Here is a 16,619-nt window from a genome sequence, read left to right on the forward strand (position 1 = left end):
ATGTAAATCCTGTCTCCTATACATCTTCTTATTCAGTGACAGAATACTTTTTGCACCAAAGATTAACTTTTCACCATTCTCCTACAGACAAAGTTTTTCTATTAACAAGTAACATTATGTATGCAAACTATATGTTCTGTGATGTTTCGAATGATCTCAACATTGTATTTTTGCGATGTCTTTGTTTCTTGTAAGGCTGCTATTTGTTAAACATACAGATGCCTAGTGCTTGCGTTATGTTTTGCACAATGATGGGAATGGTTCAAAAAAGAAGTAATTTGGCTGAATGATAGTTACCTGCGAATTATTTTATTCACAATTACAAATTATTATACAACAGGTAATCATTGAAATGACAATTGCAATTACTTCACAGAATGCCAGTCTTAAGGTAATCTTCAACAGTCTTCCTTTGTATAAGACTGGAATGGTACCAAATTTTTTAAAGAAAAATATATTATTTCCTTTCATGTTTTTAAAAAATCATAGATACACTAAAAGGCTGTCTTAACTAAGTAACAATGAACACAATACCATACGTTGGAATTTTCAAAGTTACTTACATGCAGGAATACATATGTTTGATTTTAGGAATATTCCTGGCAGTGATGAAGTTTTTAGAATAAGTGTGATGTTTTTGGAAGTAAGAAGATATCTCATCCAGCACTGGTGAAGCTACTGATTCTGCTGTAATAGAACTGAAAATGTTATAATATCTTTCCTGTTTCTGTTTCCCTGTGGTGTACTGTATGTCAGTTGGTAAAATTTAATTACAAATTTATTTAAAAAAAGAGAGAGGTAGAGAGAGTGTGTGTGTTAGTTTTCTTGTTCTATACCTCTTATCTATAGAACATTACAAACTGAGTCTGACCATTGTCATCTCGGTCTTCCTCTACTTCTCGTACCCTCCAAAGCAGAGTCCATTATTCTCCTAGGTAACCTATCCTCCATTCGCCTCACATGACCCCACCACTACAGCCTGTTTATTATTATTATTACAAGATATTTTAAAACATTCCGTATTGATGGTTTTCACTTTACAAAGGAAAGGATTTATTGCTTCCTCCTATTCAATACATACAGTGTGATTCAGCAGCCCCTTCCAATATTGTTTTCTGCAACCCAACGAATGCGCACATGGTTATATGGGTGCTATTCCCCTGCAGGCGTACTCTATGGTACTAATGTTCAGTGAGCACATTTTGCACAAGATTCTGAACCCTAGCGAATTGTTATATCATCCGTTCACAAAACATGATGCCTTGAAATCATGTAGCAATGTCCTTTTACCATGTAACTATGTTAATGTATCGTGCCTTGTGACCGGGTGTAACAAAGAGGGGAATCAATGCATAAAACTAGGTAAAAGTGCAGTAATTAATGTCTTAAACACCAAACCAGATGGCGTAAGTACTCTACTCTCGTTGTACTACAAGCATGTTTCCAGCAGTGTAGCATAGTGGATGTGGTTAGGCATTCACCTAGCAATCGACGGAATGTGCCAGCGCCATTTTGAATTCTGCATCGTTCAAATACTTTTGCATTGGTATGATGTTTGGATACATAAACACAGGCCCATGTTGGCCACATTCAAACTGTAGAATGACGCTGTATTTCATCTTGTGCCCTGCACATACTCCAGTGGTTAGGGCCTGAATGTACTGTAATCCCTGCTGTTATTTGGCATGTTTTCCACAGAGGAATGCGTTGACATGCTCCTCATTTATGGGGAAACAAGACAAAACTTGTGCAAGACACTATGCCTGTACCAGAAACGGTATCCCGACAGGTGACACCTGGCTGCTATGACATTCCGCCGCTCCCATTCCTGCTGGAGGATGTGCCCTTGCACGATCGTTTGATGATGTGGTTGCAACAGGATGGAGCTTCCACCACATTCAACTTTGCCCGTTCGTAACCATCTGAACGAGGAACTGCCAGGGAAATGGATAGGACGAGGAGGCCCTGTTTCTTGGCCTGCCAGATCACCAGATTTAATGACGTTTGACTTCTTCTTGTGGGGACATTTGGAGAACATTGTTTACACTCAAGCACAGGAAAACTCCGACCAGCTCCAGTAATTCATCACAGATGCCTGCCGAGCAATTACACCTGGCAGGCTTCAGCATGCAAGATGATGTATTCGACACAACAAGCATGATTTCCAACCAACCACCAGTCCGGGATAGGCCCGTTACATCGGTTGAAACAGGAGAGGCTGTTCTGGAGGCAGCTTGTAATGATCCACACATCAGTACAAGGGCGATTGCATGACAGGTGAACAGCAGCCAGCCGTCCGTCTGGCAAATACTGCTCCATGGGCAGGATTTCGAAGCACAAATGGAGTTCTGTCAGTGTCTATTAGGCAGGCTGGACAATGATGCAGCATTCGTATCGCATATCTTGTTCTCGGACGAATTGCGTTTCCACAATAATGGGAACGTCAATCACCACAACATGCACTGTTGGAGTCCGGACAATCCTCACTGGGTGCGACAGGCGACCCATCAAGTATGATGGGGAGTGAATGTTTGGTGTGGAATCTTGGGGGATCGCCTGATTGGACCTTATTTCTGTGAGGGCCATTGGACAGGCCCACGCTACCTGCACTTTCTGCATCAGGAATGCCCATTCCTGCTGGAGGATGTGCCCTTGCACGATCGTTTGATGATGTGGTTGCAACAGGATGGAGCTTCCACCACATTCAACTTTGCCCGTTCGTAACCATCTGAATGAGGAACTGCCAGGGAAATGGATAGGACGAGGAGGCCCTGTTTCTTGGCCTGCCAGATCACCAGATTTAATGATGTTTGACTTCTTCTTGTGGGGACATTTGGAGAACATTGTTTACACTCAAGCACAGGAAAACTCCGACCAGCTCCAGCAATTCATCGCAGATGCCTGCCGAGCAATTACACCTGGCAGGCTTCAGCATGCAAGATGATGTATTCGACACCGGGCCTGAATGTTCATAAACCAAAACCATCATCACATCGAGCATTTGCTGTGATAAAACATTTTCAGGGCAGTTGTGTTCCTATTATTTCCGGTCTGTATGTGTCCGGCCTGCTAACTAATTGGCCCTTCTTAGGGCCACAAACACATTCCTTCACATACAATTTGCATGAAAGCGGATATTGAACTTACATTGCGTGTGGTATGTATTAAACAAATATTTCACTCAAACCTCCCACCTGATACGCAAGCCCACTCGGCCACACCTTTACCAACTATACTACGGTTCCGTACAGCACACCGGACAGCTTATGGCAAGTATTTGGTTTACTACAGTCACAATATCAATTTAGTGTTTTGCTGACGTGTCAGGTTCATAATGATCTAGAAGGCTAACACATATCTTTCAGTTTTTAATACAAGTATAACATTATGGCATCCTATCATGGCGAGGCGGTAAATACTAAGATATCTGGTTGTGTTTTTTGAACATACCGGCAGGGCAGATGTTTTCAGAACGGAATGAATATTGTGGGTTGCATAAAACTACATTGGAAGGGGCAGCTGAATCACGCTGTATGTCCATCTTTAGACGGAGTAATTGTAATCAAACATGTTTTAGCTCATTTTGAGCCATCTTCACTGAAAATTTTAAAAAACTACGTGATTAATGTTAAAAGAATGTTATTAAAACACGATGAGGAATAATATACAGGGTGAACTTTAATAAAACTGACAAACTGCAGGGACTTATTCCTGACTGGAAATGGAGAAAAAAATGTCCTATGAACATGTGTCCGGAAATGCATCGTTGTGACGGTAGATGGCACTGACGAATTAAATTTTCTCTGACTACTTGCAGTGTGTTTCTTCTGTTGCAGATAGTGTGAAGCAGCATACTGTCGGAAGCAGAATGGTCCGGTATTCATGTCAGGAACAAGCCAAGATGGTGTTTGTGCACTGCCAAACCAGTGGAAATGGTCGAGAGGCAGCACGGCTATACCAAAACATGTACCCTCACAGACACCAACCACATCACACAACGTTTCAAGCCATTTTGGGCATTTGTGTGATCATGGGTCCTTTCAGACAGACTAACATGTAGGGAGGCAGCGGACTGTGCGTACACCAGATCTGGAGGAACAGGTTCTACAGCATATTGAGACGAACCCTAGTACAAGCTCCAGGCAAGTGGCCCGCCAACATGGTGTAAGTCAGACTATGATTATGTGTATCCTACATGACAACCGCCATTATCCCTATCACCTGCAATGAGTGCAAGCATTATCAGCAGCAGATTTTCCTCTACGGGAAGGATTTTGTCGATGGTTTTTGCACCAGGCCATCACAGTTATGGGATTTCTGTCATCAGTCCTCTTTACTGATGAAGCAAACTTTACCAGAAATGGCATTGTCAATCTGCATAATCTTCATCTGTGGACTACAGAAAATCCCCAGGGAATGGTTGAAACATCTCACCAGCATCGGTTCAGCATTAATGTTTAGGCAGGGATTCTTGGCGACCACATACTTGGACCAATTATTATTCCACAACGCCTCAACAGAGGAACGTACCTGGACTTCCTGCAGAACACTCTGCCTGGATTGCTTGGGAATGTGCCTGTGGCAATAAGACAGGTTGTGTGGCTTCTGCATGATGGAGAACCATCCCACTTCCGCATTACAGTTCGCTGACACCTCCACAAGATCTTCCCCAGGTGCTGGATAGGACGCGGAGGCCCTGTTGTATGGCCTCCTGGATCACCGGACTTAACCCCCCTGGATTTTTACCTCTGGGAACATCTGAAAACGTTGTGTATGCTGAACCAGTTTCTGATGTGCAGACCCTACAACAGCGTGTTTACGATGCCTGTGACGCTATTCAGCGAGAGGACGGAACGTGCGAAAGAGTGAGGCAGTCCATGATACAATGTCTAAACGTGTGCATTGCAGCCCATGGAGGCCACTTTGAACATGGATGCGATTCAGCTATGCCTTCCGGGATTATTTGTTGTCGTTGCACGCACACCGTCCATTTCCGGACACATGTTCGTAGGACATTTTTCCCTCCATTTCCAGTCAGAAATCAGTCCATGCAGTTTTTCAGTTTTATTAAAGTTCACCTTGTATAAAAACAAGTGTAATGTGATGAATTTAAAACAATAAGAGGTTGTAGCAAGTTTGAATACCTCTTTGTCTGAAAGTATAGTTTGTCACACAAAAATGAGGACGAAATCATAAAACTTGAGAAACAATCTTCATTGAGTCGCATACTCATACGGTCTAGAGGGCAACAAAAGTTAAGAACATAGTTTGAGAGGAAACAAGTGCCAAGTGTAGCATGTGTGGTTCATAGTGGAAACCATCAATAAAATCCAAATATGTAATGGAAGAAATGAATGAGTATATGTGAGAGGCTTGGGCTAGTAGATGAAAGATAAGCGAAAAGAAAATTTTAGACTTACTTATTAGGTAATTACTCTCTCGAACGGTCTGACCTTCTCAGTTTAGAGGTCCCGTTTCCTGTGGTCGTGTTTGTAGCTGGCTCAGCTATGTTTGTGAGGATAGGAGAAGGAGTGAAGGGAGTAAGGGAGTAAGGGAGGGAAGCACTAAGCTGGTGGGGAAAGGGAGAGGGAGGGGTGGTGTTGAGATGGAGAGCTGGAGGTGGGGTTTGTTTTTATTATGGAATTATGGAATAAATGGAATGAACGTTTCGAGTAAAATGTTCTTTTTTTTTTTCATTGATTTCATTTAAATTATAAGAAGGGTTTCTAAATCGATCTATATTGATGTCTCCACATCAAACTTGTTTTGGCTCATTTTGAGCCATCTTCAGTGAAAAAATGTTTTAAAAAAATACATGATTAATATTAAAAGAATGTTATTAAAACACAATGAGGAATAATATATAAAAACAAGTGAAACATGATGAAGTTAAAATAATAAGAGTTTGTAGCAAGGTTGAGAACCTCTTAGTCTGAAAATACAGTTTGTCACACTAAAACGAGGTTGAAATCACAAAACTGAAACTTGAGAAACAGTCTATCTCTATCTTTATCTCGAGAATGTTGTGCAAGGTGTCTTTTTACTCATAATGCAGGATCTTCATATCTTGATCAATTGTTGTGTATTTGTGACTAGATTCTTTATGATGCTCACTCATAGCTGAAAAACAATTATATTTAAGAACATTGCGATGTTCAGCATACCTTATTACGAAGTTGCGGCCTGTTTGACTGATATAGCTGGAACTACAGGATTGGCATTCTAATTTGTAAACTCCCGAGTTCAAGTATCTATTATTATTTAACTTCATCATGTTTCACTTGTTTTTATATATTCTTCCTCATCGTGTTTTAATAACATCTTTTAACATTAATCATCTAGTTTTTAACATTTTTCACTGAAGATGGCTCAAAACGAAACATGTTTGATTGGAATTACTCCATCTAGATGGATATATGTATTGAATAGGACAACGCAATAAATTCTTTCCTTTGTAAAGTGAAAGCCATTTTATGTGTACAGCTTCATCCTTTGAGTTCACTCCTAAGCTATCTTTTATCTCTTCATTCCCAGCCTCCTTCCATTGTTCCCACCTGTTTGTACTAGCAATCATTTATATGATATTAACTTCTTCATGATCCATATTGCCAAACATTCACATTAATAAGAAATTAAAATGAAGGTTTGCCTATTCAGTACCATTTAACACGTTCCGTGCGGTTCGGGTCACCATGTGCCCCGAAACATGTTACTCTTATCCGTCGGTGCGAACTTCCCAGAATTGCGAAGTAAGTAACTACATCCTAGTTACGAATTTCCGTTAACTAATGGCAACATAGCGTTCCAATTGAAGCAAAAGATCGAGGCATACTGCTAGTTTTGATCGGCCCACCGGTGACCCGAAGGAAGTTTTTTCATCTTCCATTCATATCGTTTCAGGTCACCCTGAGTCCCGATTGTTGTCTGACCTATATTTTTACGCGGGAATCGCTTAGCGCGGTTACGGGGAATGAAGCCTAGAGTGTTGCTGCCCGCAGATTGTAGATTGTTGTTTAAGGAGTACCACCCTTCTGATATCTGCTTTCTACATTGCTCTTAGGAAAGCCAATAGAGGTTATTGGAGTTATTGGAATAGTTATTGACATATTTACTATATTCTGTATATAATATTTACAAGCAATTTCATGTCCTTTTTTAGGTATGGAGCTTTCACATTCTGACACACCGGTGGCACGGAAAAGAAAGAGGGTTAGGACAGCACTGGGGTGGGCCTATATCATGTTCCGTGCGGTTCGGGTCACCGTGTGCCCCGAAACATGTTACTCTTATCCGTCGGTTCGAACTTCCCAGAATTGCGAAGTAAGTAACTATGTCCTAGTTACGATTTTACGTTAACTAATAGCAACATAGTATTCCAATTGAAGTAAAGGATTGAGGCATACTGCTAGTTTTGATCGGCCCACCGGTGACCCAATTATTTCCGGGGTCATTTCTGTTTCACGCAATTGTTGAATCGGAACACTGTCGCACAGGTAAATACGCTGGAATGTCTGCTCAACAATAACGCACACAACAAGTGCACTTGCATTGTTTAGGATTACATACTAGGGAGTAAACAAAGTCAAATTCGTCAGGTCACCGGTGACCCGAACCGATAATAACTAAAGGCAGCATCGGGTCACCGGTGGGCCGATACGACGTAACATTAAGTCATCGAAATTCACTGCCGCAGGGAACGTGTTAATGTGATGCCAAATCACTTATATATGGGACTGGTTCTGACCTCATTATGGGTCATTTTCAGCCATTGACTAAAACTGACAATATATATATATATAGACAATAAAATTGATTGTATTTGCACTATATATTGTCATTGGCTGAATATGACCCATAATGGGGTCAAAACTTGTCCCACTGTATAAGTGATTAGAAATCATATTAAATGGTATTGAATAGGTGGACCTTCATTTTAATTTCTTATTAATGCCAGCAATCATTCTTGCTACTTTCATGTCTGTTACTTCTAACTTAGAAATAAGATATCCTGAGTCCACCCAGTTTTCACTCCCATAAAGCAAAGTTGGTCTGAAAAAAGACTGACATAAAGATAGTTTCATCCAGGATCTGACTTCCTTCTTACAGAATAATGTTGATCCCAACTCCAAGCTCACTGCACCTTGATTCAAATTTTTTTTTTTACAATTTTCTTTACATCACACCGATACAGATAGGTCTTATGGCGACGATGGAATGGGAAAGGCCTAGGAGTGGGAAGAAGTGTCAGTGGCCTTACTTAAGGTACCTGGTGTGAAAATGGGAAAATATGGAAAATCATCTTCAGGGCTGCCAAGAGAGGGGTCCGAACCCACTGTCTCCCAAATAAAAAGCTCACAGCTATGCGATCCTAACCATATGGCCAACTCGCTCGATGATTCAGTCTCACTTACTATACTACCATCCTGGGAGAACACACATCCTAAATACTTGAAATTCTCTATCTATTCCAGCTTTGTCCCTAATCTGACATTCATTTCTTTTGGATTTCTTACCTACTGACATCAGTTAAGTCTTGGAAAGGCTAATTTTCATACCACACTCATTACACCTATTTGCAAGTTCCAAGACATTAGGCTCTTGGCACAAACTGTCATGAAGACCAAGTCGTCAGTATAGGCCAAGCTGCTTACTACATTTTCACCTAACTGAATCCCTCTTTGCCACTTAATACCTTTCAGCACATGATCTTTGTAAATTATGAACAAACATAGGTGAAAGATTACAGCCTCGTCTAACCACTGCCTTTGACTGATTTTAATAATCTGCCACCGAGCGAGTGTGGTTAATTAATCGGGTTACTTCCTTCCCACTCGTAGCCCTTTCCTATCCCATTGTCGCCATAAGACCTATCTTTGTTGGTGTGACATAAAGTCAAGTCAATTGTAAAAAAAGTAAAAAATAAAATAATCAACCATTATTCCCATAGTCCCCCAGTACAGCGAACATGTTTTTCCTCAATACTGTGTCATACGCCATCTCTAGATCTACAAATTAGACCTGAAATGGTGAAATGTAGTTGGAAAGCACAAATGAAATGGCTTCATAGAGTATGTAATGTATGTACGTCTATTCATTTCCTTTTTCTCTCCCTTTCTATGATTCTTTATTACTGTCCAGAAAGATCTCCCTGCTGCTTGACCTGGCCTTTCCAGGTTATTACCAAAATCTTCCCACGACTTCTTCTTGGATTCAACAACTACTGTATTAGTTTTTCTGTGTTTCTTACATCTACATACGATTCCCTGTCTGCATCAGACCTTGTTTAGAGCCATTTCTGATATGCCTTCTTTTTATGTTTACAAGCTGCTCTCTCATTTTATCATTCCTCCAAGATGTTAATTTTTTCCCATCTTTGCACATAGTTTTTTCCAGGCATTCCCTTGCTGTTTCTACTACAGTATCTGTATATGTCACACATTTTCTTTCTATATCCTGAATCTGCTTACTGTCCATTGTTTGGAACTTTTCACTAATCATATCCATGTACTGTAAAATTTCCTTGTCCTGGAGATTTTCTACCCTTATTTGTCTGCAGACAGATTTCACTTTCTCTATCATACACCTAGAGATACTTAGTTTACAACAGGCAGTGGTCCATTGTTGTTGTTTGAGTCATCAATCCATAGACTGGTTTGATGCAGCCCTCCAGGCCACCCTATCCTGTACTAACCTTTTCATTTCTACGTAACTATTGCATCCTACATCTGCTCTAATCTGCTTGTCATATTCATACCTTGGTCTACCCCTACCATTCTTACCACCTACACTTCCTTCAAAAACCAACTGAACAAGTCCTGGGTGTCTTAAGATGTGTCCTATAATTCTATCTCTTCTTCTCGTCAAATTTTGCCATATTAATCTCCTCTCACCAGTTCGATTCATTACCTCTTCATTCGTGATTCGATCTATCCATCTCACCTTCAGCATTCTTCTGTAACACCACATTTCAAAAGCTTCTATTGTCTTTCTTTCTGAGCTAGTTATCATCCATGTTTCACTTCCATACAATGCCACGCTCCACACAAAAGTCTTCAAAAACATCTTTTTAATTCCTATATCAATGTTTGAAGTGAGCAGATTTCTTTTCTTAAGAAAGCTCTTCCTTGCTTGTGCTAGTCTACATTTTATGTCCTCCTTACTTCTGCCATCATTAGTTATCTTACTACCCAAGTAACAATATTCATCTACTTCCTTTAATACTTCATTTCCTAATCTAATATTTCCTGCATCACCTGCCTTTGTTCGATTGCACACCATTACTTTTGTTTTGGACTTATTTTTTTTCATCTTGTACTCCTTACCCAAGACTTCGTCCACACCATTCAGCAGCTTCTCGAGATCTTCTGCAGTCTCAGATAAAATAACATCATTGGCAAATCTCAAGGTTTTGATTTCCTCTCCTTGGATTGTGATTCCCTTTCCAAATTCCTCTTTGATTTCCTTTACTGCCTGTTCTATGTAAACACTGAAAAGGAGAGGGGACAAACTGCAGCCTTGCCTCACTCCTTTCTGGATTGCTGCTTCTTTTTCAAAGCCCTCGATTTTTATCACTGCAGACTGATTTTTATACAGATTGTAGATAATTCTTCGTTCTCGGTATCTGATCCCAATCAGCTTCAGAATCGTAAATAGTTTGGTGCAATCAACATTATCGAATGACTTTTATAGATATGCGAATGCCATGTAAGTGGGCTTGTCCTTCTTGATTCGATCCTCTAAGATCAGACGTAAAGTCAGGATTGCTTCACATGTTCCTACATTTCTTCTGAAGCCAAACTGATCTTCTCCCAACTCAGTTTCAACTTGTTTTTCCATTCTTCTCCAGTAAACCCACATATTCCTAATAAATTTCCTGAATTCAAAGTTGGTAATGATATAGTCCATTATGGATCTTGTCCCGCTACCCTTCCATGTGTAGGAATGAATAGCCTTATACTTGAAGAATGTATTCATAACTGCTAATCCCATACTAGTACAGAAATCCAGCAAACACTTCCCATTCCTATCAGCTTCCATATCTTTCTCATACTTACCAATCACCCTTTCGTATCCTTCAATTCTATTTCCAACTCTCGCATTGAAATTCCCCATTAGCACTATGCTATTCTTGCTGTTGACCCTGACTATTATGCCACTCAATGCTTCATAAATCTTGTCAACCTCATCCTCATGTGCACCCTCACATAGTGAATACACTGAGACAGTTCTCGTCCTAATTCCTTCAACTGCCAAATTTACCCACATCATTTGTTCATTTACGTACTTAACAGAAACTATGTTGCATGCAATAATATTCCTGATGAACAGTCCTACCCCACATTCGCCCCTTTCCTTTTTAACAACCATCAAGTACACTTTATAATCTCCTGTCTCTTCTTCATTATCTTCTCTTACCCTAAATCATTAATTCCTAACATATCCAGATGCATCCTCTTTTATGACTCAGCCAGTTCTACTTTATTTCTTTCTTCCATAATCCCCATTAATACTGATAGTTCCCTTTCAAAATACATTTCATTCACGAAATTGTTTCCAGGAACTCCCTTGTATGTCAAATGTTACTGGGACTCCATTACTCCCATAGGTTTGAGGCTTGCTTAATACATTCTGAGTGTGCTCGATGAAAATTATGTGAAGCAGGATGCTACCCTTACTTACACATAGTTCCAGTGAGGATCTCTCCTCTAACGGGTTAGAGACCACCGGTGGATTGTACTGTCCTAGCTGCCTGAACACAAGGAGGCCCCTGATTCAGAATATGTCCAAGATGCCCACTCTCATCACATAGCAATTGGTATCCCGACTCTGAGGATCACTTACTAGTCCACTCAGCCATTGTGCATGGTTCATGAACTGGGACGTGACTACAGTAACCCACATCATGAATCGTAATAAGGAAATAACAAGTAAAAATTAAATGTTGCCAGTAGTGATGATTACAATACCAAGATTTTTCCTTATAAGTAATTTGGTTAATTTTACTCAATTACTTCCCAACTCAGTATTTGTTTATCAAATGCTTTCAATATTTTCCTTATTGGTATGTGAAACACTAATAAGCAGATCTTGACAACTAATTTTATTTTAAAATTATAAGCCAGAAGTTAATGAATAACCATCATTAAGTGACAATGAATGAATGAACAATTCTGTATATGTTTGTTAAGGATTATTCACATGTTCAAATTTAATTATAAGATCATAATTCAAATCTAGGTTGAGAGAAAAATACAGGGTATGCTGGAAACTTATTTGTCAGTCCCAAAAATTCATTCATGAATATACTTGTAGGAAACAGATAAGGCAGCAACTTGCCCATTTATGTAGTTTATATAAAACAGTAAATGCAGTACAGGCCAGGAACAAACTGAAACTGTAGTTCTAGACTATGGATGGAAAATCTATGACAAGAGTCATTGATACAAGTTATAGTATCAACTTCTTTCTATATCTCAGTTGAAGATGCAGAGGAGAGAAATAAAACACAGAATAATTTTGTTAATGTAAGATACAAGTTATATTTATTGAATTTTTAATACATAAAATCTTAATACAGTATAATAATCTCTGTAGAATGCTTAGGAAACATAATATAGTTATAGAGTAAAGTACATCTATAAAATACTCTACATTAATTGTTAGTTCCACACTGCCAAGTAGATTGGAGCCCCTTACAAAAGAATCCCAGATATCTTATGCAGATAAAGTCAATGTATATGTTTGTTTGAACTATTTGTTTTTATTATTGTGAACAAAGGATTTGGCACATATCATTTTTTGAGAAATGAACAAATAAGCATTAATTTCATCTGCTCTAATTTTATAGCAAGTTTATGATTTCGTTATGGCTCTTTTGTTTTTAAATTAAATTTGATCAAACAGTCCATAAATACAAGGAATCTTAAAGAGAAAATTACAAGAAATGAGAACTTCTGATATTTTGCCAAGTACCAGTAGTACTGAAGTGTGTATTATTGTATTTATTAATATTATTGTACAACTTATATTGTTTGTGCAATAGTTTGAGGGTTGTAACCTAACAGAAATTGTTATATGGAAATTAACATTTCTATGTCATTTCATTTTGTAATGAATGACAGGACTACAAAGGAAAGCAAACTGTAAGACACAGATTTGCATTCATAATTATTAATACATTAAGCCCTTTCAGAATATTTGAAAAATTAAGGTACTGTTAACAGACGAAAAATAATAGAGACCTCCACTATCACCAGCACAGTAAAAAAGGAAATGAGATATTCGATAATCCACAAGATAAACAATATTACATTATTCCTTTTGTGGGTGAAATTCCTCTAAAATATTTAAAGCACTGTCTGAAATTAGTTTCTCCTCATGCACTTGTGTAAAATAATAGCTGATTACTATCTGTATCATATAAGATGATATAGTTGCCGATTAATATTCCTGGTCTCTCCGGATAATGTTGATGTAGAGATTATTTTTATTATTATTAATTTAGTAATAAGGATCTTGGTAGTAGTTAAGAGACTTAACAGTGTGGGTGATGTTGATCAAAATATGGTAACTTTTCTGGAACTCGCATTCAGTTCTCCACAGGTCCTTCCACAGGAGAATGTTCAGAGAAAGATGATCTCTGTAATCAAAATGGCATGAATTAAAATGAATTTAAATGATGGAGAATTTACTTTATAGTCTATGTCAAATGGGAAGCAGTTTTCATTGAAGTTATTTTTATGAAGTAAAAGTATTGTGGCCTGGTGCAATTGATATTTAATGCAATTAAATTTTTCATGGAGTGCAACACATTGAGTGGGTGAGTTAATGTGACAACATAGCAGCTGCTTGGTTGGACAGTTCTGAGTAGCCTCTCAAGGCAAAAATCCTTCCCATTTGGCACAGACTGTACTAAACATTCCTGCAGAACAAACCCAAAATTTCATTTGACAGCTACAACTATCTAAAATCATGGTTCTGTCAGTGTTACTTTCAGATTAGATTGTTTTTTGGGTTACATTTTTTGGAAGGTTTCATCCCCCCCAAAAAAAGAACCCCATATATATGCCACTTTCTGTAGGTATAATGAAAAATGTATAGATAAACTAAGAAGCAAATAAAGATACTGAACAGTGCCCAATGGTTAAAAAAAAGTGAAATAACCTCACAAAATTAAAGCAAATATGAAGCATTAATATTAAAATGAAGGGTTATATGTTGCCATTGATGCTTTCACAGCCCGTACTTTGAGACATGATATAGGCTTTTGGGCTTATGCCGGGTCAAGAAAATAAGGTGAAATTCTTTACGTTTTGCAGAGAACTTTGCTTTGTGTCATGACAAGAAAATCTCAACTGTCCACAAGAAAGGCTTCTCAAACAGTGAGGTGTTTCAATTTAGGCATTGTAATAGAAGTAGAAATGGTATGTTCATTTGTCACCAGTTGGCTCCCTGGATGCGGTTCAGCGCTAGCGTTCGAAGCGGAAGCTGACGGAACCATCAGAATCAGTCTGAGAGGGTCACATAACGTGCGTACGGTATGCACATATGAAGGTATGACACTGACACAAGCCTGGAATGAAACACCTGGCGGTGAGGAATGTATGAATTTGGAAAACACCGAAACGAAATAACAATAGTGAAGGGATAGAGAACGGAACTATCTATGTAAATTCTGAATGGCTGGCAACCAGGTATTACTTAATTGATAGCCAGTGTCCCTGTTGAAATTGCTAGGATTTCTACGTATTTCCACAGATTCCCGTATAATCCTGGACCTGTAGTGTCTAGTGTGGGTAATAGCTTGAGCATCTTGGAACATGACATCATGACCATATGATAGAGCGTGCTCAGCTATTGCTGATTTGTCTGGCTGGTTGAGATGAATATTATGTTCATGTTCCTTGATACGAGTACCAATGGACCGGCATGTTTGGCCAATGTATACCTTATCGCAAGTACAGGGAATTTTGTATACCCCAGGATGTAAAAGTAATGTGACCAGCACCATTGTCGCACGAAGGCAAGTGCGCGGGATTTCTGGCGTTGCGAATGATATACTTCTGTGCATTATTGACCTTATTGTGGAGATGAAAAATTGCACGGTCAATGTCACTCCTATCGTTTATTTCAAACTTGTTTAAATTTTTATTTATGTACCGTACCAGGAGAATCTACTGTAATCTACTGAATTCCTTTTATGAGGACACATCTCAAAAACTGAAGATGTTACAGTCATGATAATTGGTATTTAGAAGATCCTTTACTAATAAAGAAATCAGTATTTTTTCCGGAAAATACACTTAAGGGGGGGGGGGAGGATTGAAAGGAAGTGTTTCGTGTTTCTTTATTTTTAAAGGAGATTCCAAATACCAATTTTCAGGTCTGTAATATCTTCAGTTTCTGGGATATTAGTATCCTCACTAAAGGCATTCAACCCCTTTTTCACCCTTCCTAGTGGGGTTTTCCGAAAACAAAAACATACGTGTTTATTTATTTATAAAGGAAATTCTAAATACCAATTTTTACATTTGTAAACTAAATTTTTAAAGTTTTGTGATATAGATACACTCATTTTACAAATTCACTCCCCTTTTCACCCCCTTAGCGACGGAATGTACAAAAATCCTCCCTTAGCGAGCACCTACATTGTAATATAAATGTGTCCTCAAAATTTGATTTTGTTATGTCCTGTAGTTTTGGCTCGACGATGATGAATCAGTCAGTCAGGACATGTTCTTATATATAAGTTATATAGATTTGAGTAAAAGCTAAGGCTTTTTTCGGATGATTTTATTCTGTATAGAATAATGAATAAGTTACAAGATTGTGAGAAACTGCAAAATGACCTCGATAATGTTGTGAGATGCAATGGTATGCTGATATACGGGGTTAAAAGTCAGGTTGTGAGTTTCAAAAATAGGACAAGTCCTCCCAGTTTTAAATACTGCATTGATGAGGTGAAAGTTCCTTATGGGAATCATTGTGAGTACCTAGGTGTTAATAAGGAAAAATCTTCATTGCGGTAATCGCATAAATGTGATTGTAAATAAAGGGTACAGATCTCTGCACATGGTTATGAGAGTGTTTAGGGGTTGTAGTAAGGATGTAAAGGAGAGGACTCCAACTAGGGTATGGTTCCAGTGTATGTGACCCTCACCTCCTCACCAGGATTACTTGATTGAAGAACCGGAAAAAGTCCAAAGAAAAGCAGCTCGATTTGTTCTGGGTGATTTCCGCCAAAAGAGTAGCGTTACAAAAATGTTGCTAAGTTTGGGCTGGGAAGACTTGGGAGAAAGGAGACGAGCTGATCGACTAAGCGGTGTGTTCCGAGCTGTCAGTGGAGAGATGGCCTGGAATGACATTAGTAGACGAGTTTGAGTAGTGTCTTTAAAAGTAGGAAAGATCACAATATGAAGATAAAGTTGGAATTTAAGAGGACAAATTGGGGCAAATATTCGTTTATAGGAAGGAGAGTTAGGGATTGGAATAACTTACTAAGGGAGATGTTCAATACATCTCCAGTTTCTTTGAAATCATTTAAGTAAAGGCTAGAAAACAACAGATAGGGAATCTGCCGCGGGGCAACTGCCCTGAATGCAGCTCAGTATTGATTGATT

General features: G+C 38.8%; 1 protein-coding gene across 1 annotated transcript in view; it reads right to left on the reverse strand.

Annotated features, from left to right (window-relative positions):
• Positions 1 to 12,514: 12,514 nt before the first annotated feature.
• Positions 12,515 to 16,619, reverse strand: part of sNPF (short neuropeptide F precursor) — a 332,676-nt gene continuing 328,571 nt past the window's right edge. Inside the window, exon 4 of the mRNA XM_067150170.2 lies at positions 12,515 to 13,639. Within this exon, the coding sequence (XP_067006271.1) occupies positions 13,589 to 13,639 (51 nt within the window). The 3' untranslated portion in view covers positions 12,515 to 13,588. The remainder of the gene's footprint in view (positions 13,640 to 16,619) is intronic.

Source organism: Anabrus simplex, chromosome 1, assembly GCF_040414725.1.
Source record: "Anabrus simplex isolate iqAnaSimp1 chromosome 1, ASM4041472v1, whole genome shotgun sequence".
In the NCBI taxonomy this organism is placed as follows: domain Eukaryota; kingdom Metazoa; phylum Arthropoda; class Insecta; order Orthoptera; family Tettigoniidae; genus Anabrus; species Anabrus simplex.